The 26451-nt window shown below is 35.6% G+C and overlaps 2 protein-coding genes across 5 annotated transcripts in view; both read right to left on the bottom strand.

The window, feature by feature from the left end:
• The window catches only part of LOC129806655 (uncharacterized), a 37011-nt gene extending 30208 nt beyond the window's left edge, over positions 1-6803 (bottom strand). Inside the window, exon 1 of the mRNA XM_055855410.1 lies at positions 5982-6803. Coding sequence (XP_055711385.1) covers positions 5982-6803 — 822 coding nt within the window. The remainder of the gene's footprint in view (positions 1-5981) is intronic.
• The window catches only part of LOC129806654 (ribosome biogenesis protein SPATA5), a 55438-nt gene continuing 34405 nt past the window's right edge, over positions 5419-26451 (bottom strand). The window contains exons 3-4 of one of the 4 annotated variants that reach the window (XR_008752189.1): positions 18208-18322; positions 5419-7534 (exon numbers count right to left, since the gene is read on the bottom strand). The gene's annotated coding sequence lies outside the window, so the exon portion shown is untranslated. Of the gene's footprint in view, positions 7535-18141; positions 18323-26451 lie in introns of those variants that run through there. The other 3 variants (XR_008752190.1, XR_008752191.1, XM_055855408.1) reach the window with 3 other exon arrangements.

The raw sequence follows: 26451 nt of genomic DNA, 5'->3' as shown, positions 1-26451 counted from the left end.
TTATAGCCAAAACTTTTTACATTTCAATTGACTTTGAGAAAACTGGTTGAAATTAAAACAATTTCATTGTTAAATCTGTCAAATAGCCATGACACTTTGTTCATCCGTGACACAAACCACAGATTTTTTAGTTGAATATCACGTTGAATATCACGATTTTGCAAGGTTTGATAAATTTGACAGATTTGACACTTTGATTTCGTTCTCTTTAACTTCAAAATACGAAAACATTGATTTTTTTCATTTTTTCATTTTTTTTATCTGAGTCTCAGAATTATTTCTCAGGCGATTATTTTAACGAAAAGAAACATCCTAAACCTTTAAAAACAATTGTTAAACACTCTAAAAACATTATCGATCTTAAGGCTTCTACACATTTCAAGCAATTTTCGTCAAAGTCTAACATTTTGACGTAAATATAACTCCACAATACCAAAATCTAGACCAGAGGCGTGCAAGAACCGTTGAAACCGAATGAACGTCAAATAAAACATATACGTCAATGGTTAAAAAGCTACCAGAACAAACTTATTTTGACGTTTATTTGGTTTCAACGATTCTTGCACACCTCTGATCTAAACCTTTTCTTGATTATTATTTAATCTTGGCCTCCGAATTCAAGCGATTTTCATTAAAAAAAATATCTTAAGGAACTTAAAAAAATTAGGAAACCACAGACACGTTCTCGTATAAAGAACTCAACATAAAAAGAGCAAGTTTAGTTAAAATCTGTCATTTTTCCGTAATTTTGACTTTTCAATACCAAAATCTTAATTTTCTAATGATTCTCATTTTTATCAGAACTTAAGAATTCATGAGATTCTTTTAATGAAAAGAAACATTGTAAAGAACCTTTAAAAAATATGATAGACCATATAAAACTTTATCGATCTAAAGGCCCCTTATATATTGATAGCAATTTTCATAAAAAGATAGCATTTTGGCAGAAGTTTGACTTTGCAATATCAAAAGCTTGATTTTTTCTTCATTATTATTTTTATCATGACCTCAGAATGATTTTAACTATTTTACAGGACGAATAATTATCAAACATTCCAGTACTCTTCCTATCAATATTGCGTAAAAATTATCTTTTAAAAACTTTGTTATTTCCGTCCTTAGGTTATTAATTCAATAAACTGATTTTGGTTCTTTAAGATTTCGATCCATTCCGGATTTTGACCCATTCAGGATTTGGGCCAATTTGGTATTTTGACCCATTTGGGATTTGGCCTATTCGGGATTTTGACCCAATCCAGGTTTTGGACAATTCCGGATTTAGCCCATTCCAGATTTTAGTCCATTCGGGATTTTCGCTCAATTAGGATTTTTAACAATTCCGGATTTTGGCCCGTCTCAGATTTTAGTCTATTTGGGATTTTGGTCCATTTGGGATTTTAGTCCAATCAGGATTTTGGACAATTCCGGATTTTGGCCCCTTCCAGATTTTAGTCCAATCGGGATTTTGGCTCAATCAGGATTTCGAACAATTCCGGACTTTGGCCCATTACAGATTTTAGTCTATTAGGGATTTTGTTTGTCCCATTCGGGATTTTAGTTCAATCAGGATTTTGGAAAATTCCGGATTTTTGCCCATTCCGGATTTTAGTCTATTCGGGATTTTGGCCCAATCAGACTTTTGGACAATTTTAGATTTTGTCCCATTCCAGATTGTAGTCCAATCGGTATTTTGGCTCAATTAGGATTTCGAACAATTCCAGATTTTGGCCCATTACAGATTTTAGTCTATTTGGGATTTTGGCCCATTCGGGATTTTAGTACAATCAGGATTTTGGACAATTACGGATTTTGGCCTATTCCAGATTTTAGTCTATTTGGGATTTTGTTTGACCCATTCAGGATTTTAGTCCAATCAAGATTTTGGAAAATTCCGGATTTTAGCCCATTCCAGGTTTTGGTCTATCAGGGATTTTGGCTCAATCAGGATTTCGAACAATTCCGGATTTTGACCCATTACAGATTTTAGTCTATTTGGAATTTTGTTTGTCCCATTCGGGATTTTAGTCCAATCAGAATTTTGGACAATTCCGGATTTTGGCTTATCCCAGATTTTTGTGCATTCGGGATTTTGGCCCATTTCAGATTTTAGTCCATTCGAGATTTTGGCAGTAGTATTGAAAAGTAGTAAATTTGAGAAGTAGTATAGTTTGAACAGTAGTATGTAGTAGCGTTATGAGTCAGAAAAGTGGAAGAAACTACAGAACATAGGAAAAAAATTTGCATTTGAAAGGAAAATATTGAAACTACTTCGGCACATCAGTGGATATCTTAATTTGACCATCATCTCAATGAAAATTCTGAGCCCTCATTGGACCAAAAGTACAAAAGGTATAAATCAAACAAAACCCATTTATTATTTGTCAACGAGGCTGAAAGTGATCAATCTACCCTAAATAATTTTAAATAAAAAAGGGACACACACATTTCTCTATACATGTTACTTTTGATCTTGAGATGAGATTGACCCCAATCCAAAAGAATTCTTCAGAAAACATTTATTTCTCCACTTGACGATGGACAAGAGGATCATCATTGAAATTGGATGGTCGTAAAAACAACCGAAAACCAATAAAGTGTCACATCATTTAAATTAGAATGGACAGCGAGAGACATGGGACCTCATCCCATGCTACAAGCAGTAGTTTTATTTCCAGTGTGAGATCACACAAGGGGACCCATAAATTACTTATATAAAATAGGAGGATCATAGCATTTCATGTTATTGGAGCAATTTTCAGCTGTCGCTACACCATTTATTTTTCATTCATTCTCTTTTCATTCGCCCAACACTCTCCTCATCACACTTGGAAATACCAAAACCCCATCGCACAGCATCCACTCATGTCATCTTCAGTTCCCGCCAAATGAGAATTATGGGATGTGAAATGATAAATTAATGAAAATTATCTGCTTTCTCAGATTAATTACATACAATTTTCAGGGTGTGTGACTGACAAGAGAAATAAAGAATTATTCCAGCAATCTCACATGATATTATTTCATGCCATTTTCGAGACAGAAAAATCTCGTGGCATAATTGCTCTGCTTCTAAATAAAGATCCTTTTCTTTCCACAAGGTAAGGCAAAAAGACAGGGGAGTTATTACAACTTACGCACTTGGGATTTATTAATAAAGCAAAAAAAAATCAAGAAAAAAAACTTTCAAAAAAATGATTGTTATTTTACTTTGGAAGGTTAGTTATTTCAAGAACCAAATAAAACGCAGCATGACATCATCTGCAATTGCGAATTATTTAGCAAAATTTCTTAGAAGTGTCTAATTCCCAATTTATCTTTACACACTTTGCACAAGTCAAGCAAATCAAAACAATAAATTTCAAACTATATAGTGATTCTAAGAAAATTTACGTATAATATTCTCAAATAGAAAATGTGAGAGAAATTATTATTTAATCTATGACAAATCAACTATAAGAGATAGTAATTTTCTTCGTTAACCCTTTCATGAAAATGAGTGTAGCTTAATATGAAGGAATTAGAATAGGTGTATCCAACTCCGGACAGCTTGCAATTTCGCCCACTTTTTTATTCCTCAAATTTAAATGAATTCTTAGTTTTTGCGCAAAAAATTAAAAAAAAAAATATCGCTTCGACGAATGAGATGATGGAAGAATTCCGGAAGGGCAAGGGACTATGAAAATCAAGGTGGGCGAAATATGCCACCAAAGCTATGTCCACATTTTTATTAATTTTAAAATGTATTAAGAAAGATAAACTGTCTATAAGGTTCCGAGTAACATACCTTAAAAAGAAGTAACTCTTACTTATTAGATTTATAATTCCTCCTCGGAAAATCCCTGCAAATCCTTAGATTTTCCTCTAGATGAAAATTAAAATTCAGTGGAGATTTATACAAAGTTGCCCTGGTTTGCTCAGCTACGTAAAAAATTTTGACACTTATGTACGGTGCATTTTCACCGGAAAAAGAATCTTTTTGGACTATTTAGAATCGATAAAAATCCGATTCTTGTGGATGATTACAAACTATAAGGATGTTCAAATCTAGGATATTTTTTGCATGATCCCAATTAACTCCTGAGCTAAGATATTTTTGGTCAAAAATCGTGAATTTTCGATTTTCTGCTTCCCTGCAGATATCCTGACTTTTTTTTAAATATTTTTAGACCAGAATAAGAAAAAACCTCTCAGGGCCAATAAGTGTGATAACTAACAAATACAGATTGCATAAATTCGAAAAACATTTTTTTCTTAAATTTTCAAAAAACTTGTTCAAACTTTATGGGTACTCTCGTCCCCAAAAATCTAGAGGTCAAATGTAAGGTTATCCCGCCAATGCCTGCCATTTGCTTTTTGACACCAACCTTGTAAGAAAATTTCAAGCGGGAGCGACATTTTTGCCAATATGGCCGATAATTTTGACATTTGGGAGCGCGGAAGATTGCTTTCAGGGAAGTTTTTCCTGTTTTTCCTGATTTTAATGAATTGTGATTGTCGAGGAAGTGTTTTTTAGGCTCTTGAGAAAGCTTAATGTGTCTACAATAACATCGTGTTGAGAGAAATGTGTTTTAAAGTGTTATTGTGTGAAATATTTTGGGGAATCTGTTAGCAAGCAGGAGCTGGGTGTCCTTTTTAGCACTTCCTGGACATCCCACAAGATGCTGGTCAATAATTCTTCTTGTTTTAGTGATCAACATTGTAAAGGAGTCATTTGACACGCAAAAATAAACCACAAAATTGATATTATTGGCTTTTGGAAAATTGAAGTTTGTCTCCTTTTCGTTCTTTTGGGACGAGAGTACCCATGAATTTTCCAATTTCCCAGAGGCGGAAAAAATTCTTTCTATACAAAAGTATCATATTTGACCACTAAGACTTACAATAAAGTGAGTTTAACTGAAATTCATTCGCTGGATATGTTGTGGTTCGGAAAGAGTTAAGCATTGAAATATAAACGCTAATGATAAACTGGCCCAATGTACTTTTTCATGGATTTTTCTTGTGTTCACCGCCGGCAGTGAAAAGGATCACCCTGAGATGAAAACTCATTTTCCGATGCTCAGAGCTTTCGGTCCCGATATGAACCTTCAGTGATCGATTAAACGTTCTCGATTAAATCGATTAAATTATTAAGTACCGCAGATGTGGGTCATTTTGTATTTCGCAGTTTGGGCGATTGTCTTGATACAAGAGTTTCAAAATTGTCAATGTTGAACCCCTATATTTAGGTAATCATTTAACCTAGGTCGGACTATGTATAAGTTCTGAAAAGGTCTTGACATCAGTTAAAACAGACTAAAATGTCAGCTCAATTGGATGACTTTTAAGTTTTGACAGTTATTCAAAATGGCGAATAGAAGAGAAATCAAGATTGCCGACCAGACGCTAAGTCCGTTTTCTTTCGTTAAGTCTGTGTTGTTTTTTAGTAGAAATTATTGATTTTTGGTATTTATTTATATTTTTTATTTGGTTTTATTCGTTTCTTGTTAACAATCAACCATAGAAACAATGAAAGTGTTTGTTCATCGTTTAGTTTCGGAGGTCGAAATCAACGCTAAGACGGCGAAGAACGTATTGGTGGAAAATCAACTGATCTGAACTGCTTGATTTTTTCATTATTATCAGAAGTGGGATTTATTAAACAGGTTCCTTTTAAATTAGTTTTGTTTCTTAAACCCAAGTTCGATTTTTTGGTAGCAACCAAGGGTTAATGAAACTCTTTGATTATTTTTTGTGAGACAGAATGATTCCAATTAGTTTTCCGAGAATTTGCCACAAAGTGAAATGTTATTAATTCAACATCAAACATTTAATGTTCAAATTGATTGCTAATCAATTTGTCATTGTATGTCAGATTTAATATTGGAAAATAGTGGAGTTGATGATTTGTGCTAAAACCGTGAGTCAGTGTTTGAAAATCATATACACAGATGGATGAGTAAAAATAGAATTATGCAAGATATTGAGGAAAATTCACTTACATAGGATCTTCGCCTCTGTGAAGTGTAGAATGTTGTGGAATTTCTCAGGCTCTCCACTTGCTCCTCATCATCGTGGTATTCGTCATCGTCATAGGTCCTCTTATCACTGACCCCATGACCCATTCGCGATGACCGTTCATTTGACTTTAGCAGCAGACTCGCCGCTCTGTGTCTGCCAGTGGTAATCGCCTCTCCGGGACTTCCCCGCGGAGAAGCCCTCACCGGCCGGATGGAGGTTGTGTGGTAGTGAATCTCTTCCCGATCCATACGATCGTGATGCCTCGAGTGGCTCCGATCGTGATTTCGACTGTGGCTGCTGTAGCCTTTGCTGTGCTGTGGCCAGCGTTGATGCTTCCTGGCGTCGCTGGACGGGGAGTCTACGCCCCACCACGGCACCTGATGTCTGGCATGAGACGACGTGGGTGATCTGGTGGTCTCCTGTCGCCACCTATGATGATCATAATGGTGCCTCAGTCTGTGATGATGGGTGGCTTCTGTTGGGGAAATAATACTGGCACGTGGAGTGGAGGTTTTGATGTGCAATCTATGCACGGGCTGCCTTAGAGCACGAACTGCCTCCTGGATGCGTTCGCGATCTGTCTTTTCATTGAACAGTGGCCTCTTGTGACGGTGAGCAGCTGTAAAATTGCCACGATCATCAACACCCGATTGCAACTGATGATGGTGATGCCGGTGCTCGTGGTAGTGATTGTGGCTGTGCTGGTGACTTTGAGGGTGATGACCACATTCACTGCCGGTCATCAGCCACAGGAGCAGTATCACAATATTGAAAATGGATGAATGAGGTTGATTTGTAATCATTTTTTACTTGATCCCTCCTTCTTCAATCAATTCACGTACTTCTTCTTCCCTCGTTCTTTTCTTCCAAACCACCGTCAAATCGCGTCTTCCGCGTCTTTTCAGCCTGGCTTTCGTCAACTTCAAGATGTTTCACCGTTGTGCAATCCCCCTTTTTTGGAGGAACACCAGAATACAGCAACAACAACAAAAAGAACCAAAAAGACCACGACAACAAAATTCTCTCTCCTCCAGCTGCTTTCTTTCGACCGTTGTTTGTTGTCTCTCAGAAGAAGTAATTCACCAGAAGAAATTTTATTTTTTCAACGACAATACCTCCTTTTTCTGAAGCTCCAGAAACTCATGTAATTCACGAGAATTAACATCTTCCCCCACTTTCATTCACTGGCAATCTCTTTGGGTGTTGAAATAGCAAATATATCATGGGAGTACACTTGCACAAAAATTGTCACTTTTTTCAGGTGAAAATTTTTCTCACTTTGCCACACACTTGCAGTTGCTTCTTTTACTTCTTAAATAGATAAGATATCTCTCTCACTTTTTTTTGTATATTGTCTCTGATTTTTTTTATTTAAACTTTTTTTTTATATCACTTCTTTGACAACACTATTAAAATGTGTCTCGCCACACTTTTATTTCGATTCCTCCTCTTTGACTCTGTTCAAGCATTCTCTCCTTCGTTAGCACCAAGTACACCACATTTTTTGGATACTTTATGAACAATTTAATTGTGTCTCCAAGTGAGACCGTATAGTACAGGGTACGTCAAAAAATCTTGGACGGATTTAGTCAAATATATTAAGACGTTATTGCAAATAACCACGGTCAATACTTCAACCGAAATTCATCTAGCATCGAGCGCCATCTTCACGACCTTTTACTCTAAAAATCGATCTGGTGGAAAGAGATCGATTAGAGTTCTTTGTAGTTAAAAACAATTGGAACGTTTAATCCAGTCAGTGTAGGGACCAGTATAGGTGCTAAATATTAACTTTGAAAATTATGGAAAATAAACCTGGTACATACGGGTTTCAGACATAAGTTATCAGAGTTTATCGTCTCTAATTGCCTATCAGAAAAAAAATTGGAAAAATTCTTTCCAAATAATAAATTAGATTAAAAAAAAACTACGAAAATTGATTGTTATTTAGGATTTCGATACCTTCGGAATAAAAGACTAAACCTTCAGCCTGAAAATCGTGTTACTCGGGTAACGCAATAACGGTTTAGTCCAGTTCCCGAAAAAAGAAATTTTAATAGGTTTCCAAAATCTAATGGGTCATGTGCCCTTAGGGTCTAATTCTAATCTTAAGTCATTTTTTTTTAAATGCCTAATGAAAAATTAGAGAAGTGAAACCATATGGCATCTAATCACAAGCCCGCATTACAAGAAACTGGGATTGGCCCCGAACTATCGTTAGTCCGTCTACAACTTAAAACCCAACAACGGTTTTTCAAAGTCAAAGGCTTAAACAGCTCTAGAGAGCGTATTTCTCAACCTTTCCAACGAGCCCAATAACGTTTGGGCTCGATGGAAAGCTCTGGTCTAGGAATTTCTGACAAGACTGAGTCGGTTCCAATCAATTATGAACCGATAATAAACGGATTCATAATCAATAATACATTTATATTAGAAAATCAACTGTATTAATCCTAAGTTATTTGGTCGGTCTTTTGAGTGATTCAATCTGTTCAATAAATCGGTTATGAACCAGTAAAGTAAAGACCATCCTTGAGTTCTAGAAACAAAGAAAAGCTTACGAAAAGGAGGGTGTCAAAGTTACCCACACTTATATGGGCTTCAGACCAAAGGCTTTGCTATTTGACTTAATTCGTCTAAATCCTTACCAGGCATGGTTTGTTAGGAAAATGTTGTTTAGGATTGGATATCAAAGACAAATGATCCGTTAGATTTTGAAAAATCAATAAAATTGCTTGTTATTTAGATTTGTGAGACCTTCAGGAACTGGGCCGAAGCCAGCATTACGGTGTAGAATTATTGTCACGAGTTCAAACATTTCGCAAAGCATGGGAAGCATTGCCTCACCTTTTAGTTGATTTCTACAGTTTACTATAACCTGCCGTTTGAAAAGATAAACTTTCTCTGTAGTTAAGGTAAATATAAGAGCTGTTATCCGCTTTTACAAATAGACTTATATGGGCTTCAGACTTAAGGTTAATCCATATGGATTAACAACTCATCTTTCAAACAAGACACAATTTCTGGATTTTTTGTTGATAAACATTATTGTTATATTAACGGTCAGTGATCCATCAGATTTTGAATAATTATTGCTATTGCTTGTAGTTTAAAACTTGGAGACTTACAGGAAGTGGGCTAAGCATCTGGTCTGAAGTCCATACTACTTAGGCCTTAACTATTTGCTCTGATCCTCGAGAACATTTTCCCTGTAAGATTTGGGGATAAGAGATCAGCCCAAAAAACTACGAGTTCAGGACCATTGAATGTTCTTTGCATACATTTTTTAACTTTATTGACCAGAAGGGGGATTCTGTAACAGTATGACAATGTCATATGATAAATTTGTGTTGTAAAATTCGGAAGCAGGACAACATAAAAGTCTAGTGAGCATCGAATGTCCATAGGAAGGAGCTCTAAGAAGCTTTTAGTAACTCATATAAGTCGCATTTATAATTAATTCTTCAGGATTTACCATATATGCAGAATTTTGATTTTGTCATGACATTGTCACACTGTTACAGAATTCCCCTAGAGAAAGCCGTTTTTCTCAATATAGTCTTGTAGGATACTCAAACAAAGATGTTGTGGAACCAAAATTCTTACAATCTGCCTACAGCGCTCTTGGTTCGTCACTGAGACTTTTAAAAGTAAAGTAGTGCACTCTTAGGGCCCAAATAGACTCAGGCTAATTTCGAGAATATTTAGTTTATGATATTTTGCAGTAAAGGATTAGGTAAAGGAAATTTATGCGAAGGACTTCTAAAATCAATAATCAAAAACATTCAGTATATGACAGTTTGGGATAAATCTCTACTACCAAATCTTACAAGTTAAATATTCTCGACAATGAGCCTGAGTTTATTTGGGCCCCTAGGGGTTTAAGAGCTTCTACAGGAATTTCACCACAATATCCTCATTATAAGCCTTTTAAAGGTACATTAAAATACTTATCAGTCTTGGTTCTATAATACAGTTATTTTACTTCTGGAGCGCCAAATTGGAAAACACAAGCCGACGTAATATAATTAACGAGGCGGGGATTCCGGAAATCGTCGGGAAAATACAATTCACTCAGGCAAACTCATCAACTTTTTCCAGAGCTTTCGGCTCGGTCTCCAAACCTTCATCAGTGGTCAAGTCTTTCAAAAGTTCTCTCAGAATGGGGGAACTTTTTTTTACAATTTTATAGGATTTCTCCAAAACCGTTTTTCACAATTTTCTTCCCTTTTCTTCTTTCTTGGGCTTTTTTGAGGTACCCAACAGCTTGTATTCGTCCACATTGTGCTTTTTGGGCTAAATATTCTCAAGGACCAGCCTGAATCTTTTATGATTTCACAAATACTACACGTTTATATCTCATTATTTGTTATTTTTTAATCATTTTAGCTGAGTTTCATTCAATAATATTTGTGGTGGAATAAGTCTTGACCCAATGAGAACAACTCCTGGAGTAATAGTGGTATTTAAATGAAAAATTAACATGTTTTTTTAGCACTTTACTGTTCTCTAGTGCTTCTGCATTATCGACTTTTCTTTATATTGGTTCATGTCTCGATTATTTTCCCCAGAACCACTACAAAGAAGAGTCGATTATGTAGAAGCACTTGAGAACAGTAAAGCGCTAGAAAAACATGTTCAGTTTTCATTGGAATAGCTCCATAATGCTTATCAGATCAAAAATCCCTACCTAAAATCGCTAAAACGTAATGGATTATTTATGTAGTAGAGCGCTCACTTTATTATTTAACTGTTCTGGATTTGAACGACCTTTAGGTAAGGTAAGATACTACAAATTTTCAGGCATTAAATGTTTTCAAATCACATCAATTACTTCACTGCACTCAACATTGGATGGAATTTAAAAAGAAAAGTCTAAGTCGGATATTGCGCCATATTACTATAATTGCTATAATTATTATTATTATTGAAGAAAGACATAAAAATTACTCATTCTGCTCTAAAGTTGGCTAAATACTGTCCGGTATATTTTGACGTACCCTGTACTCGAGTTGAATGAGTAGCAAGAAAGGCAAATGGGCTTATTTAAATTTACGATTTATGATTAACTCTTTGCTTTGTCCTCTCTTCTTCCTCGTGGTCTTTCCCCGTTTTTTGCAGACCTCTTTTAATTAATCTCGAACACACAAAAGATATAGAGTCACAATTGAAAGTTTAAAACATTTGTCACTCAATAAATTAGCACATATTAATAATGTTTCAATTTTCCACACTCACCAACTCACCATATTCAATTCATTTTATTATTACAATATTCCTCGTTCGATGATTACAATTCCAAGTACTTTGGGAATTTTATATATAGATACCGATACATACGATGATCAGACTAAACACTTAGGCACTAAATATGTTCGTCCAGACACACACTATTCCACCACCCACTAAAATTGGCCTATTTCAACTTAGTATATCTTTCGAAATGCACCAATCTTTCACTATAAATGTTTCATTTGAATTTTTCCAAACACACGCAATATTATTGGAAGAAAATGTCCATAGAGTCTTAGCACATTATCTTCTTATTTCTCGCAGAAATTCAACTTCAACGAGACGCACTCGATGCTGGATGCTTTTATATCCAAAACGTGTCTTAAGTCCTAGACGTTGATAGAGATGAAGATAAAATTTTATAGAGACACTTTAGTATAAATTGTCAGTCTGCTTGACGAATATCCATCATCGCAGATGCAAATGAATATCACTGAGAGACTCACTAAAAGATTTATGTACTTTATGCATAGCATTTATCCTAAAATGACTCACAATCTCTTGTTTCGCCCCCAAAAAGAGCTAAACGGTGAAAGAAATGAAAGCATTTTAAAATGGAATTGCACAAAATTTCTGTAAACATTTTAAATGTAAGGAAGTATGGAGCACTTCTGATGAATGTTCTTTAAGGTTTACCCATTCAGTTGATGTTGGAAAACGGATACAAAACGATCTCATCAAGACTTATTGTCCATACATGTCAATGACATTGAAATTATTTAAAGGTCATTTGAAGGTCAATTGAACAAAAATCCTTAAAACACAAGTTATTGTAACAGACGCCAAAGTTTCACATCAAATTTTCCTTCCTAAAATTCGTGAAAATTAGTTGAAAAAATTAGGGAAAAGTTCTCCTAAAAGCAAAAAACCAAACCCACATTGACACCCTGATAGTGATGAGTGCTATGTACCACTTGAACGTCACGATCCCTAAGAGTAATTACGAAAATATTGTTTAGTCGACCACTGAATAAGGTCCACATCGGGACCGAAAGCTCTGGGCAAGACGAAAAAAGTGTTTTCATCTTAGGGTGACCTTTTTTTCACTGGCTAACACCGGAAAGTCCCTCTTAAAACACATATTTCTCGATCAATTCAGACAAAATTAAATGTATATGAAAGTTTAGAATATTTTAAAAAACTAAACTGATGATTCAACAGTAGTGGGTTCCGGTAGTCGTCAGGAAACTAACAATCACTTAGGGAAACACATCAACTATCTCCAGAGCTTTCGGCTCGATCTCCAAGCCTCCATCAGTGGTCAAGTCTTGCAAATATTTCCTCCGAGACTCGTTCAGGGTTTTTGATCAGTATTGTAACAGAGCACGAAAGGGTACAACAAAAAGAAAAAAAGAGGCTACGAATAACTTTTTTCCGTCATAACTTTAACATTTTCGAGTGTAAAAATATATCAACATTTTTTAATGTTAAAATAACACCTTTTGAGGGTAAAATCAACATGAAAAAAGGGTAACTTTAACCCATAATATACCTAAACAGGGTAAAATTTACACCGATTTCGGATCAATATTGCAGGGTAAAATTAACATTTCTGGAATGTTATAACTTTTTCAGATTTCTCTCAGTGAAGGGCGCTGTTTTACACTGTTCTTTAACAATTTTTCTCAACTTCTGGTACTTCTGTGTTAAAGGACAGTGTAAAGTAGTGCCCCCGTTCCCTAATGCCCTGTTACAATAGTGACCAAAAACCCTGAACGAGTTTCAGAGGAAAAATTTGCAAGACTTGACCAATGATGAAGGCTTCAAGACCGAACCGAAAGCTCTGCAGATAGTTGATGTTTCCCTGAGCGATTGTTAGTTTCCTGACGACTTCCGGAACCCCCTACTATTGATTGCATTTCATGTCGGTTTATTCCCGCAATAAAATGATGATTATCCGATTTTTCATTTTTGAATTTTGTGTTATGCCAAATATTATTTACCATTTCAGTTTAATTTAAGACTATTGTAAAATTGTTCGTAAATGTTTGTAAATTCCAACTGGGGACTTACGTTCATAATTCGTGTAACTCACAAAAAAAGTTCGTAAAAGCTTGTAGTTGTTTCACAAACATTGTTTATAACATGAACGCTTGGCGATAATTTTTTATTCTTTTACAAACATTTGGTTGTAAATGTTCGGAAATAGACAGAAGTTCGCAAAAGTTTGTCATTTGTTTGTAAAGTTTTGTCAAACAAAAAGAAATGTACGTCAATCGTTCAAATCGTTCATATTACGAACTTGAGCATTTCTTGCTCTCTTACGAAAATTACCAATAAATGCCAAAATTTTACAAACATTTTTTTTGTGTTTACAAACATTTACAAATAAATCTTTCTAAAAGAACAAAAAATACTCGTCAGGTGATCGTATCACAAACAATGTTTGTGCAAAAGTACAAGCTTTTACGAACTTTTTAGTGGATAATACGATTTACAAACATTTTGTAAGTCTCCAAGAAGAATACTACAAACCTTTACGAACAATTCTCGAAATATTTTTTCTGTGTACAAAGAAATTAGTGTAATTGTTGCAAAATCACAGGAAAATATCTTTACAAAACTGTTCTCTATTGAAAAACCTTTTGTTGAGCCCTTAAACGTTCAAATTCTTATTGAATAATTGATGTCAAAATACACAAAACACTAACAACAAAATAATTTTCAAAAGTGTTAATCTATTCATGTTGCTATCGCTTCCTACACTTCATCTTTCTTTTTCTTTTTTTTTTTTTGTAAATGAACTTAACAAGTTTAAAAATCAATGGAAAATATTCCACTTGAGAGAGGAAGTTCAATTGAATGGTATATACAAAAAAAGTGTGCAGAAGACAAATCGGCAAGCTCAAAAGAATAACTTTTTTGCCCTCCTTCACGCACTCCTTGCGGGAGATTATAATTGAACTCAAAAAGTGATTAATGGGAAAAAACGCTACAATCAACATTTATTGAGACAACGAATAAAAAATCCGCGCTACTTGTCATTCAACATGATGATGAGCAAATATTGCCCTCCCTGATGATACAAAAGGATAGCAAAGCATCTCAGGCTTTGCTAAATGCTCGAATTTATCATTTTGATAAGGAATTTATGAAACAAGTCATAAATATTGTTTATTACAAAACTATGGCTATGTATTTCACGTTCAGCGATCCGTGATTGATTCATAGATCATTTTATAATTTGCTGAAAATCACATAAAGTAAAAAAATAGAAAAAAGTCAAATTTTAATTAATCCTTAGTCGGTAAGCGATGAACACTCGTTAAAATTTGTTCAGGATTCAAAGACCTTTCAAATGCATCCAAATTTGTCCAAATCGGTTAAGAAACAGACTTTCCTGAACCTTTTTAACTTTCAAAATTGAAAAATCAGTTAAAGATAGGTCCCAAGGGAATTAGTTTGTAGACAAAATGTTCGTCTGGTCTTCCAAGAGAATCTATAGTAAGGGTAATGATAGTAGTCAAAGGATCAACATATAGGGGGGGTCTCCGAAAACCCGAGTCGCTATCTCCATCAATTTTCCCTTACAAACGAAAAAACAGACGGATAATCAAGGAATTATATGAGTATATTGCTCTCCCCGTGGAGTTCGAGCACTAGAAGATTATTCGTCAATCTGCGCGACTATACAGTAAATTGCCACCAAGATCATCAGCTCTAGACATTTTCCAGGGTAATAGAAGGCACTATCGCAAATTTAATTGAAGTGCGCGAAGAAGAAGAGATTGAGTCAATTTAGCAATTATGCGTATGTACCACAAAAGTGCCCCAAGATCTTTTTTGCTCACAAGATCCTCGCACAGATTGCACAGAAACTCATTGAGTTAATTGAAAAATTCTCACGACACGCACGCACATCGCTACTATGTTACACTCTCTGAAGCTTGATCTTATCGCCCAAAATGATCGCGATCTCTGCCCGGCTGTCTTCACTTGAGAGAGAGATCACGGCACAATTGATAAACTTGTATAAATATCAAGTGTCTTGCTTGCCACAGCATTAATTGCACACTGTCGTCAATCACTTCATCAGCAATCTCTCCTTCTCACAATCTTATTCCCTTATTCAATTGTCCACCAATAACACTTGATTGTTCAATAGGAATTTTAAATTTTTTTTTGTGGCTAATTAAAATTCCAAAAACGAATATCCTTGTCAATTTGGCAAACTTAAGATGATACCCCCGTCTTGCAATTATTGTTAGCGAACACACACCCCGAGCAAATTTAATGAAGTGATCTCGTCGTGAGCAGAACGTAGACTAAACCAAATTCATGATCGAGCACAGAGTTTAACCGAACCGAAGAGATTCACACACATCTTTCTCTCTTTCCGTACGAACAGTGTGTCGTTTCAGTCTCTTGTACATTATTCTGCATCTTTCGGCATCTTTCCCCAAGATTCTCCTTTTTTTTACACACTCTTCTTATTTTTCGAGTTATCTCTGGTGTATTACCCAGGAGAGGAGGGTAAAATCATCAATAAGATCGTTTTAGTTTATAAGAACGATGATTTTTTCATTGGAAAAATACTTGATTTAAAGGGGTAAGTTGAAGTTTGAATTGGGACACTCTTAATATAGGCTTTGGTTTCTCCTAAAACTATTATTTTAAAGGTGACCCACCCTTCCCTTTATGTTGTAAACGATTTTGTGTATTTTACGGAATGAATCACTTTAGAACGATTTCGAATAGACCGGTAACGTAGGAGAAACATGGGGCAGTTACACACAACTAAACTTTCATTCCAGATTTATTTTCTAAATTGTAAACCAATTTGAAACATATTCAAATTAGGTGTTCTTAGTTTCTCTTGAGTATTATCTATAGGGTAAGTGTGCCAAATTTCGACAAGTCTCAAGTTTGAAATGTAATATTTTTAATACAAATTGATTTTTTTGTCACTGTTTTATAAGGAGTGTTGCTTGGAATCTTATAGACAGTTTATCGTCTTTATTTTCTCTAAAAATCATTCTGAATACATTTTAAAATGAATAAAAATGTAGACATAGCATTGGTGGCCTATTCCGACCACCTCAATTTTCATAGTTCCTTGCCCTTCCGGAATTCTTCCAACGTCTTTTTCAGATAATCTTGCTCGTCGAAACTATATTTTTTTCTTATTTTTTTTGCATTGTATAATCTCTATAGAGTATACCAAAAATAAAAATTCACGAAAATTTGAGGAACAAAAAATGTGGCCGGAATTGCAAGCTGACCGGAATTTGGTACACTTATCTTATATGAAAACACAGCACAATTGCTAAATTTATTATCCCAAATATTTCCAAAAGTATGCATGCGTAAAACTACCCCATCGCCCCTACCAAAATTTAATTTACCGGATAATTTGCTAGAGAATTTTTTGAAGTAGTAATACCATGAAACGATGAAGTAACTACCCAGAAGGCCACCCGGAAAAAAACCGTAAAGGAAAGATCAATTCTTCTGAAAGCTTTCGATTCGGACATCAAGCCTTCTCAGTGACTGGGGCGGAAAGACTTCCTTTTTATCCGACGCTACTCGGCTTCCATATATGTTTAATTAACCGTCGGAAAAGACGGTTAATTTAACATCCAGGCTTCCTATCTTCAGGATATCTCATTAACTTAATTCAACAATTGGTGAATCTGTTTTGTGTTTGCCTGGACCATCCCCTGATGCGTCGATCTAGTGGTTTTTTTAAGCCTTCTGCCTCTTTTTTACCCACCAATGTACGGTAGGGCACTCAATGGATCCGATGATAGAGTAATCGCTCTATGATGCAAGTGTCTCGAATACGAATCGCATTTAGGTCACCATGATTTTTTTCTGGCGTTAAAGGTGTTCAGGCTGAATTTAGTGAGCTTCACTGAAGTTGATTCAATGAATCATGGGACTGATAATCTCATCCCGTATAAGAAAGAATAATAACACTGGTCTAGAAATCCCCTTGCGGGAAGGCCTAGTTCCTTTATGGAATGTTGTGCCAGCATTACTGTGTTATCACACTTGCACATTAAAATTTTAATATGATTCACATTAATTGTCGCTGGTGAGAGTCCAAATGTGTAATTTGTGTGTTTGAATTATTTTATATTCAAAATTTGATCTATTTGTTAATAAAAAGGTAGACTTGGCCCGCAAAATTTGATATAAATTGATTTATAGCATTAATGCGAAAAATTAATGCGATTTTCTCTTTAATTTTTAAATGTGAAAAATATTTATGCTTTAGGTAAATTTAAACTTATTTTTGCAAGCCAAGTCCACTTCTCTATCAATAAATAGAAAAACCCCAAATATTAAGTGACTCAAAGACACAAACAACATATTTGGACGCTCACAAGCGACAATTAATGTGAATCACATTAAAATTTTAATGTGCAAGTGTGATAACGCCGTTAGAGGATAAAAAGTCGAAATTATATGGGATCGGGAATCTTTGTTTTTCCCATTTTGTTTTTTACACTTTTGTTTTTTCCAGTTTGTCTCTGGAATCTTTGTCTTCTGTAATCTTTGTTTCTTGGAAACTGTGTCTTTATAAATATTGTCTTTCATAAATTTTTCACAAGTATCAAGAATTTTGTCTGTTATACATTTTCCACAAGTGTATTTTATAACTTCCCAAAAATTTCCCTATGCCCTGAGTATTCCCCCTTGCCCCAATGAACGATACTGCTGATAACTTCCCAAAACACAAAAAATTGCTTTGCCCCAAAGGGCGATACTGATAACTTCGCAAAACACAGAAAATTTCCCTTTGCCTTAAAGGGGATACTGATAATTTCCCAAAACACCGAAAATTTTCATACAAACTGCTCTCATTGTGGATTTCGAGCAGTAAATATCATGAGAAAAAGCAAATAAGGATCATAAGCGTATAAATTTTTTTGGTAGGAGGTATACATAATAAATTGTTTAATCACTCACCAATTTCATATAACATCTTGCTCGTGTCACGGTTCATCTTAAACTAAATCCCCTGCCACGTCGTTCCTCGTTTTCCGTTCGAATTGCGCCATCTATTTATCCGCATAGACCATTTCTAAAATATAAAAGTAAATTTCCAAAAAAAATTGTTCGATATTTTCGAAAAATAAAAAAAACATGTTTTTTTAGAAGAGGGAACTAGGTTACGATGAACAGGTTAAAATATTTCTCTAGGGATTATCGATTATCGACTTATGCAGGGGTCATCGAAAATTGGACATCGATATCTCTTATCGTTTTAGGCTAGTATCTAAGGCTAGTAGAATTGCACCTTGGTTTCAGTAAACAATCATTTAAAAGTTTTTATTTTTTGGTTTTTTTTGCTTGTTCTTAATGCTCAATATTTTCTTTATACGATTTTCACTCTAATAAAACTATATATTAAGATGAAAGGATGTTAATGTTTTAATTTAAATAAATTAATATCTATTAATATTGCTCTGTCTTTAAGTTTGATCACTCAAAAGATTTTGAAAAATTTAAATAAAAATATTGGTAAATTTTACATTTTTTTAGCATTTAAGGATAAAATAAATTATTTATTAATTAGGATATTATGAAAAACCGGATAAGTTCAATGTTGATGAAGAATTTGAGGTCGATCAAAGTTAGTATAGCCGAGATGATTACATATGCTGTGACTATTAAAGAACCCACAATCAATAAGAAAACCCAGCTATACAAGAATCAGAAGTGAAATTGAAGAGAAGAAAAAATGAAAATTACATATCGTAAGAAAAATAAACAGCGAGACAGATATTTTACAACACCAAAATTAACTCACAAGTGGTTATATGATACTTTATCCCACCCCCCCTTCACTTGGAAGTTGCATCGTAAATATTGGTTATGCTTCTTTTCAAAATTTTCCGTTAATTTTCAAGTACCCATAAGATACCAGTGTTTGCTCAGAGATGGCGCATTGACAGGGTTGTAATTAGGGGTACAACATTTTTTATCAATTAATTTTTGGAAATATTATTTTTCTTTTACAAAAATAATATTTCCAAAAATAAAAAAAAAAAACTATATAAATGGCGGAAACACTCCATCATAGATTAGTGTATTTCAAAGCGTCATCCAATGGATATGTATATATTATAAGTTTTTGGTTCTTTTCACAATCGATATTTTCATTATCACACAGAATAAGAATACATAATAAATACTGCTCGGCTTAAGTATTCTGAGAGGAATAACTAGCTCTATCTCATGATTGTTTCATAACACAAATGAGCATTAATTACAAGATTGGAATATTAATAGGGTTTAATTTTTTTTGTGTTATATCATATCAACAATCTGCACAAAATATCAATCAGTCATCATTTATCTTGTCTCGTTTATTCGAGACACCATTTACGTTAATATTAACATAATCAAAAAAATAATAATAAAATCTTAGTATTTGAGGAGGAAATGTAAGTAGGTATAAAAAAAGGAACTAATGAAAAAAAATACTGATCTTACTTGCCAACTTCTGCTTTCCCTGGATACCTTTGGTCTTCTCAATACTCTTATCCAAGTCCTGAACGTTCAACAGAAAGAGCCTGGCCTTCTTTGAATGCACACCTATCTTCGAACCAGGCCACTCGGTCGTCTGCATATCCTGAATACTTTGCGACTTAACCTGATTGGCCAGAAATTTTCAGATTCTCCAACAATCATCCGTTAAAGTACTTCCTCAAGATTGTAGGCGTCAATTCGTCAACTTTCGCTCGGTACAACAACTATTCCTCATCAGGAAGAGCATCTCACAGATTATATCAGCTGCGATCGTTTTAGATTCTCAATGGCACCTTTCCACATTGACAGCTCTAGAAAAGCCCATCCATCACAGTCCTAACTATTTACCCCATCCTGATCTTACTATCAACCTCCAACCTGATGTGCTGCATCCCATATGCCCAGGCACGTCAGCCGTCATCGAGAATTGTGCAAGTGCCCTATATCAAACCGGCTCCCTTGCAGATAGGCTAGATGCATCCTTCTTCTTGCTGAAGAAGCTTCAGAGATCTTCTGCAGTCTTCGCACCAGCGGGTGTAGTAATCACGGTAGCACTGACAGTCTCCATGAAGAATTCCACACTGTTTCTGAATATCCTTAATTATTCGCAAGACTTTGAAAAAGAAAGTCTTTAGGGCTTCAACAATTACTACATCACGTTAGGAGCACTTTCACTACTTTTCCTCATTATTTTCTGTGGTCGGTTTTTTTCGCAAAAAAAAATTCTCAGTATCAAGTATCACTAGGATATCTTGCACCGTAAGTTGTAGTGTAAAATTCGTTCTCACCACATGCTACCATTTAATCCAAAGAAAAGCTCTTAATCGTGACATGCGAGGAGTGAAAACATCACAATCAAGTATTTCCGCCTATGCGTTTTCCTCAAAAAAGTGACACTAATCATTTTCATCATCACACACATTTTTCCTACTTAAAATCCTTTGAAGTGAGTGAGCCTGTGATACTTCTGGCGCTCAGATATTTTAGAGTTGAAAAATCGCAGCTCTTCCCGCACCCTTTTCTCTGCGAATAACTTTGCAGCAGGATCAAGAAATGTGAGAAAGTGTGTGTCCTGTTCCATGAAATGTGTCAGATTTTGTTCAGTGGGATAGTTTTTGAATCTGGTTGTTATGTAGGTGACACAAGCTTCCTCCTTGTATGTCTTCAGGAAATGGGCTTGGCCAATTTGCTTCACTCTTTGGCAAAAATATTTGTTTCCCAAAGCACATACATCTTCGAGGAACTTTGTGACGAATGTAGGATTCGCTTCACGATAACTGACACAAATTTCACAATCCAATCTTACTTTGGATGCCAACATATCTGCAGTGAGATTAACTGCGAACATCTCTTCGTCAAAGACGTCTTCATCTGATGGTTCAGCAATGGGTTCTAGATCGACATCGTTTGGCTCAGAATGACCATTCTGCTCAACCTATTCCGCGTTAAAAGAAAACTTTTATTTAATTTGATTACGGATATTTCAGTACAAAACAGGCTATAGGACCAAATTGCTTCAGGTTGTATTAAATGTAAATAATATGTAAAAGATTGATATGACATGTGATATGAAAGCAACTTAAAAGAAATGGTTTGAACATCATTTTAACGGAAACGGTTTGATTGAAGGAATGCTTTATTGTTCCAAAATAATATCTCTATATACAGATAAGTGTACTAACCTAGTAAAACTTGTGATATGAGAAAAATTTAAAGAATGCATTATGAGGAAAGAAAGAAAAGAAAATCAAACGGCTGAGGCCACGCACTTTACAGAAGTAAAATGTCAATTTTCAGTACACCGCGAGGGGCTGATGAATTATATTCTCTTTGTTCACTAGTATTTATTCATCTATGAACATGGGTAGTATACAATAAGAGCTTATAATTAATAAAACCAGCGATAAAGACTTAATTAGACATACATACAACATATTGTCTTCCTGATTAGGTAGAAAAAACAAAACAAATATTTCATAGAAAGTTGAATCATTAAAACAAGTGCATACCTTCATCACGGCCTTAACATGCAGAGTTGGGATAACTCCTGACTGTGCTTTACAGTTGGTGTTATCCAGCAGATTTCCCATCTGCACACATGTCAAAAGCCGCTTCAGGATGGCGCGAAATTGGTAGATCGTGGGGTTCGTGTTGCAGCCAAGCTTAGTTCTTATTTCTCCAAAGAAGAATTCAAGGTGGTCCTGGAGTAGCGGGTATGTGAGAAACCCTCCCTGGGTAAATTCCCTCATTTTTATGCTGATAGCCGGGAGATTTCTCAAGCAAGCCCTCAATCCGATAAACCCAGTCTTTATTTGAGAATCCGAGATTGGCTGCAACTTCTGCGTTTCTCGTGCTTTATCGTGGATCCGGACGTGCAGATCTGTGAAGTATGAAACTGCTTCTTCACAAAATCTTGTGATTTCTTCACAATTCTCATCCACGATAGGTGCCTTGAACCTGTCAATGATTTTTAAGAAAAACTTCATATATAGTAGTTTTCAAACAGTCAAATAATATAGAATCTAATAAACACTAATGACAACCTCAGGTGAAATGATAACTGTCCCCAGGCGATGCATCGCTAGTGTCAAGTGCCGATTATTAGCGATCGAAATTTAAATTTGTACTTTTTTGTCGTTAGTGTCGATAAATTATCGCCATTGATTTATTGACATCTCTGGAGTTTGAAGGGAAATTTAGAGCACATGACAATATTAGAGATTCGATAGTGTCAAATCAATACTAACGAGAACCAAAGTTATCATTTCTCCCCTGAGTGAATAAAAAAATATTTAAGTGAAAATAAAATTTTACCCTTTGTGCGTGCAGTTCTGCGTATTGAGAACGTCGAATGCTCCATTGCAAATTCGCAGAAATTTGGAAGTGGCTTCACTGCCTTCAAACTTAGTCAAACGCAGTTCAACCCTGCAATAATCAATCGCATCTGCGACTGATTTACTGAGCACCTGTGTAGCTAATTGCACATTCATTGCGTTTTGGGAAAACGCGACGTGACTGTCTGTGAGCTTATTGCCTTTGAGACGAATGCCGGCACCACTACTCTGTTGATATTCATGCAGGAGTCGGACATACTCGAACTTAATTTCTTGTCCATTCCCGTCCACAAGCTGGTGATTGGCAAAATGAGTGCGAATCAACTTTACCATGTGACACGGGTCCGGATGCACGAATACTTCTCTCGTAGTACAACCAACTCCATGGTTGATGGTGTAGCAATCGCCGTCGTCTTTCCCAAGATCGCAACCTAGCTTCTTTATTGCACTCAGGTTTACTGGAGCACCGTCAAAAGTGACGCCCAATACTTTAACACCGGTTTTCTCGGATAGACTTATGGCTTCATAAATGAGCTGAGATTTTTCAGGTGCTGCCATTTTGTTAATCGGGAAGTATCCTATTGGGATCTTCCATTGCATGTCAACGGACACTAACATAAAGACCAGCACCTGAGTCGCCTCGCCATTATCACCATCATTTATCATGGCTACACCATTCTCTTCGCAGGCATTTCCTAGAAATGCAAATCCATACACCTTACCGCCGATGATGTCGATATGGCGATGGATGTACATTTCGTCAAAAAGCAACTGGCACCACACAAGTCGATTTTGGTTAGCCATGTAGTTCTGAAGCGATGTAAGGGCTTCGTCCGAGAATCCAGGTTGGCAATCTACGACCTTCAGCCACCTCAAAATGGTGATTTCGCTAGGCAGAATATTCTCCAGCTCACTCCTCAAAAAGCGGTACGCTTTGGGAGAAATGAAGTGCAACTGCACGGCAAAGAATTTCAATTCTTCTTCATATTTTTCGTTGAAGAATTCCCTCTCCCCTCTTGCCAAGATGCGTTCAACAATTTGGCGGATAACTCCACTAAGGGATTCGAGAGAGAAGGATGTCTTGCAACGCTCACATATAATGGCAGTGTTCACAGTGGATTTGCAGGAAGACGATTGCAATTTGGCGATTTTTTCATCGCGTCGTCTTATCTTCATATTAAGAGCCTGATTCTTTTTCTTCAAAACCATCACTTGCTCTTGCAACTTTTGTATTTCATCTTTTAATGTCGTAATTACAGCCTCTGAGTGTGATGGTTGGGGCTCTGTGACTGTGGGCGCCATTTGCAAATCTCGGTCCACTCTGCATTCGCCAGAAATGTCGTCATCAGGGTCAAGCAACCATTCAATTTCCGAATCATTATCATCATAGTCGCTGATGACTAACATCTGGGACTCTAGCTCTAGGGTGCGGGATTCTGGTTCATTACCGATACTTTTTTGAAGATTTTGAACCATCAAATTTTCTTCTAACTCCTCTATTTTATTGAAGTTAGTGTTGTGAGCAATATTGGGTCCAGCTAGCGGGATGGACATTTCCATGTCGTTGTTTATCATCTGAACATCGTTTGATGTTTCAGGGACATCAATATTCTCATGTCTCTCCGTCAAGTCCTATACAAAAAATTATTTTAAGCTGTCTTATTGCAAAAGGTATTACACTGACAATCTTAACCTCTATACAAGTCTTTCAACTTATTGTTTTAGTTAATATAATTATTCGAGGAGAGATGGGACAGTGGGAGAGATGGACCACTTTGCCTCCTGCTTATATCCTGCACACTATCGACACCTCCTTTAGTCTATTTATGCCTTTCAGCATTCTAAAGAAAACACCCCAGTTACAGCTTTCTCTTTAAAATTGTAAGAGAAAATAGAAATTGAATTTTTTGGGTGCCTGAAAAATGGACAATAAATTTTATTTCTCCGTAAGAATACGTATATTTCAAAATGAGGGAGAGTTAAAACAAATTTTTGAGCGAGAATCGGCACAATTCTTTGACAACACTCTGTTTATTTTTCTCTGAAATTAAAGAGTTATTTAGGTATGAACGACTTCTCAACTTTGCTCAGGACTTCGAATTATATTTCGTTTTTATGTTATAATCATGCGGAAAAAACATGAAAAAGGCAACTGACCAGTGGTATTGACGGAGAAAACATAGCCTAAAAAACGAGTTTAAGTGAAAAACAAAACATTGAGTGTCCGGAAACCTCCCGTTTTAATCCAATATCTAGTTTAAACAATTAAGAATAAATTAAGTAAATGTTTAAATTGTTGTTTCATACTGCTCGAACTATATGGAGAGAGCAGAATATATAATCCTTCGATTTTTTCACCCCCCTCCCCCAAGATTTCCACCTTCCACCCCCCGGGAAACCACTTTTCTTAACAAACCTTCACGTTTCAGATGATTTCTGAGAAATGTCGTCACGCTGTTTGTCAGTCTGTCCGTCCGGCTGTCATCAGCTCTAGAGGCTAACCGGTTAGAGATAGCGACTTGGGACCTTCGGGGAACCGTCCCATAAGTCGACCCAAGGATCGTTAACATGCCCCTCAATTTCTCCCACCCCTCCCCTTTCCCTCCAAAACCATATTTTTTGGGATTGCTCAAAAACGCGTCGTGTGATTTTCTCCATTTTTAGTTGTTTTAGAGATTACCCAGGCGGACATCTCATCCATATCCGAAAATCCCGTTAAATCATTCCTAATAACAGCTTTTCAAGGTCAAAAGTTAAAAAGTTTCTAAAGAGCGTATTTATCGAGCGAATGGGTTGATGTTTGGGGTCGTTGGAAAGGTCTTGGAATTTCCGACAAAACTGAATCGGTTCCAATCGGTTCTGAACCGGTTCAAAACCGATAACTGAATTTTATCTGAAAATCAATTCTATTACTTTTAAAACTGTTTTGGGGGATCTTTTGAGTGATTTATGAATCCGTTCAAATCGGTTAAGAACCGGTAAACGGTAAATAATGCGAAATTACTTTTGTGGTATAGCATCTATTATCTATAAATTAAGATAAGATAAGAATTATTCATTTTTCTTCTAATTAATGCAATAAAACAAAATATTTTATTAAAATTTGGGGTGATCCATCTCTCCCTTCTTTTTCTTGAACACCCCAAAATGCAACTTTTTTTTAAACTAAGTTTTCGAGGTAATTGTTAGGATCTGAACTTATTTAATGTTGATATCTTGAATTTAGAGCCTTCACATGATAAACCAGCGATATTAGCTTTTATTTCCTATTAAAAGCAAGTCCGTAATACTCGCTTTTGCAATTAAAAAGAAGTACGACTTACCATTGGAAGGGCGTCCATTGCCAAAGACCGGGCGTATTTGGAACGCTTTGTTTTGGAGATACTTTTCCATGTAACATCTTCTGGTCTGAAATGGAGGCTGCACACGACTTTGCTCGGGTTTACAAGTGAAGCTGGGAGCTTTAGCCGACTTGCCCACATTTCTCTTATCTTCACATTACTTGGAAATCTGTAAGAGAAAATTTTGTCAAAATGTTATAAATACCTAGTCTTTTCGTCATTAACTCAAATTATATTTATTCCTTATTCATTATTCCTTCATTAAAATTTCAATTTGAAGAAAGGGATAACTATATCTGATTTTTGTTTAAAAGGTGAGAAGTAAAATTTCAATTCATGAAATTTCGAAAATCGATAATACTAAAAGTATACTTATATAGGAATGAACTATTTTAAGTGAATTATAAAGAAAATGCTCAAATGGTCTATTTTTTGACAGGTTTCAATTTAGAAAAATTTATCTATCTTACGAAAACATAAATTAAAATATTTATAAAAAATGT

Source organism: Phlebotomus papatasi, chromosome 3 (genome assembly GCF_024763615.1).
Source record: "Phlebotomus papatasi isolate M1 chromosome 3, Ppap_2.1, whole genome shotgun sequence".
Lineage (NCBI taxonomy): Eukaryota > Metazoa > Arthropoda > Insecta > Diptera > Psychodidae > Phlebotomus > Phlebotomus papatasi.
The sequence above is the reverse complement of the archived record's forward strand: the minus strand, read 5'-3'. Positions and strand labels throughout refer to the sequence as shown.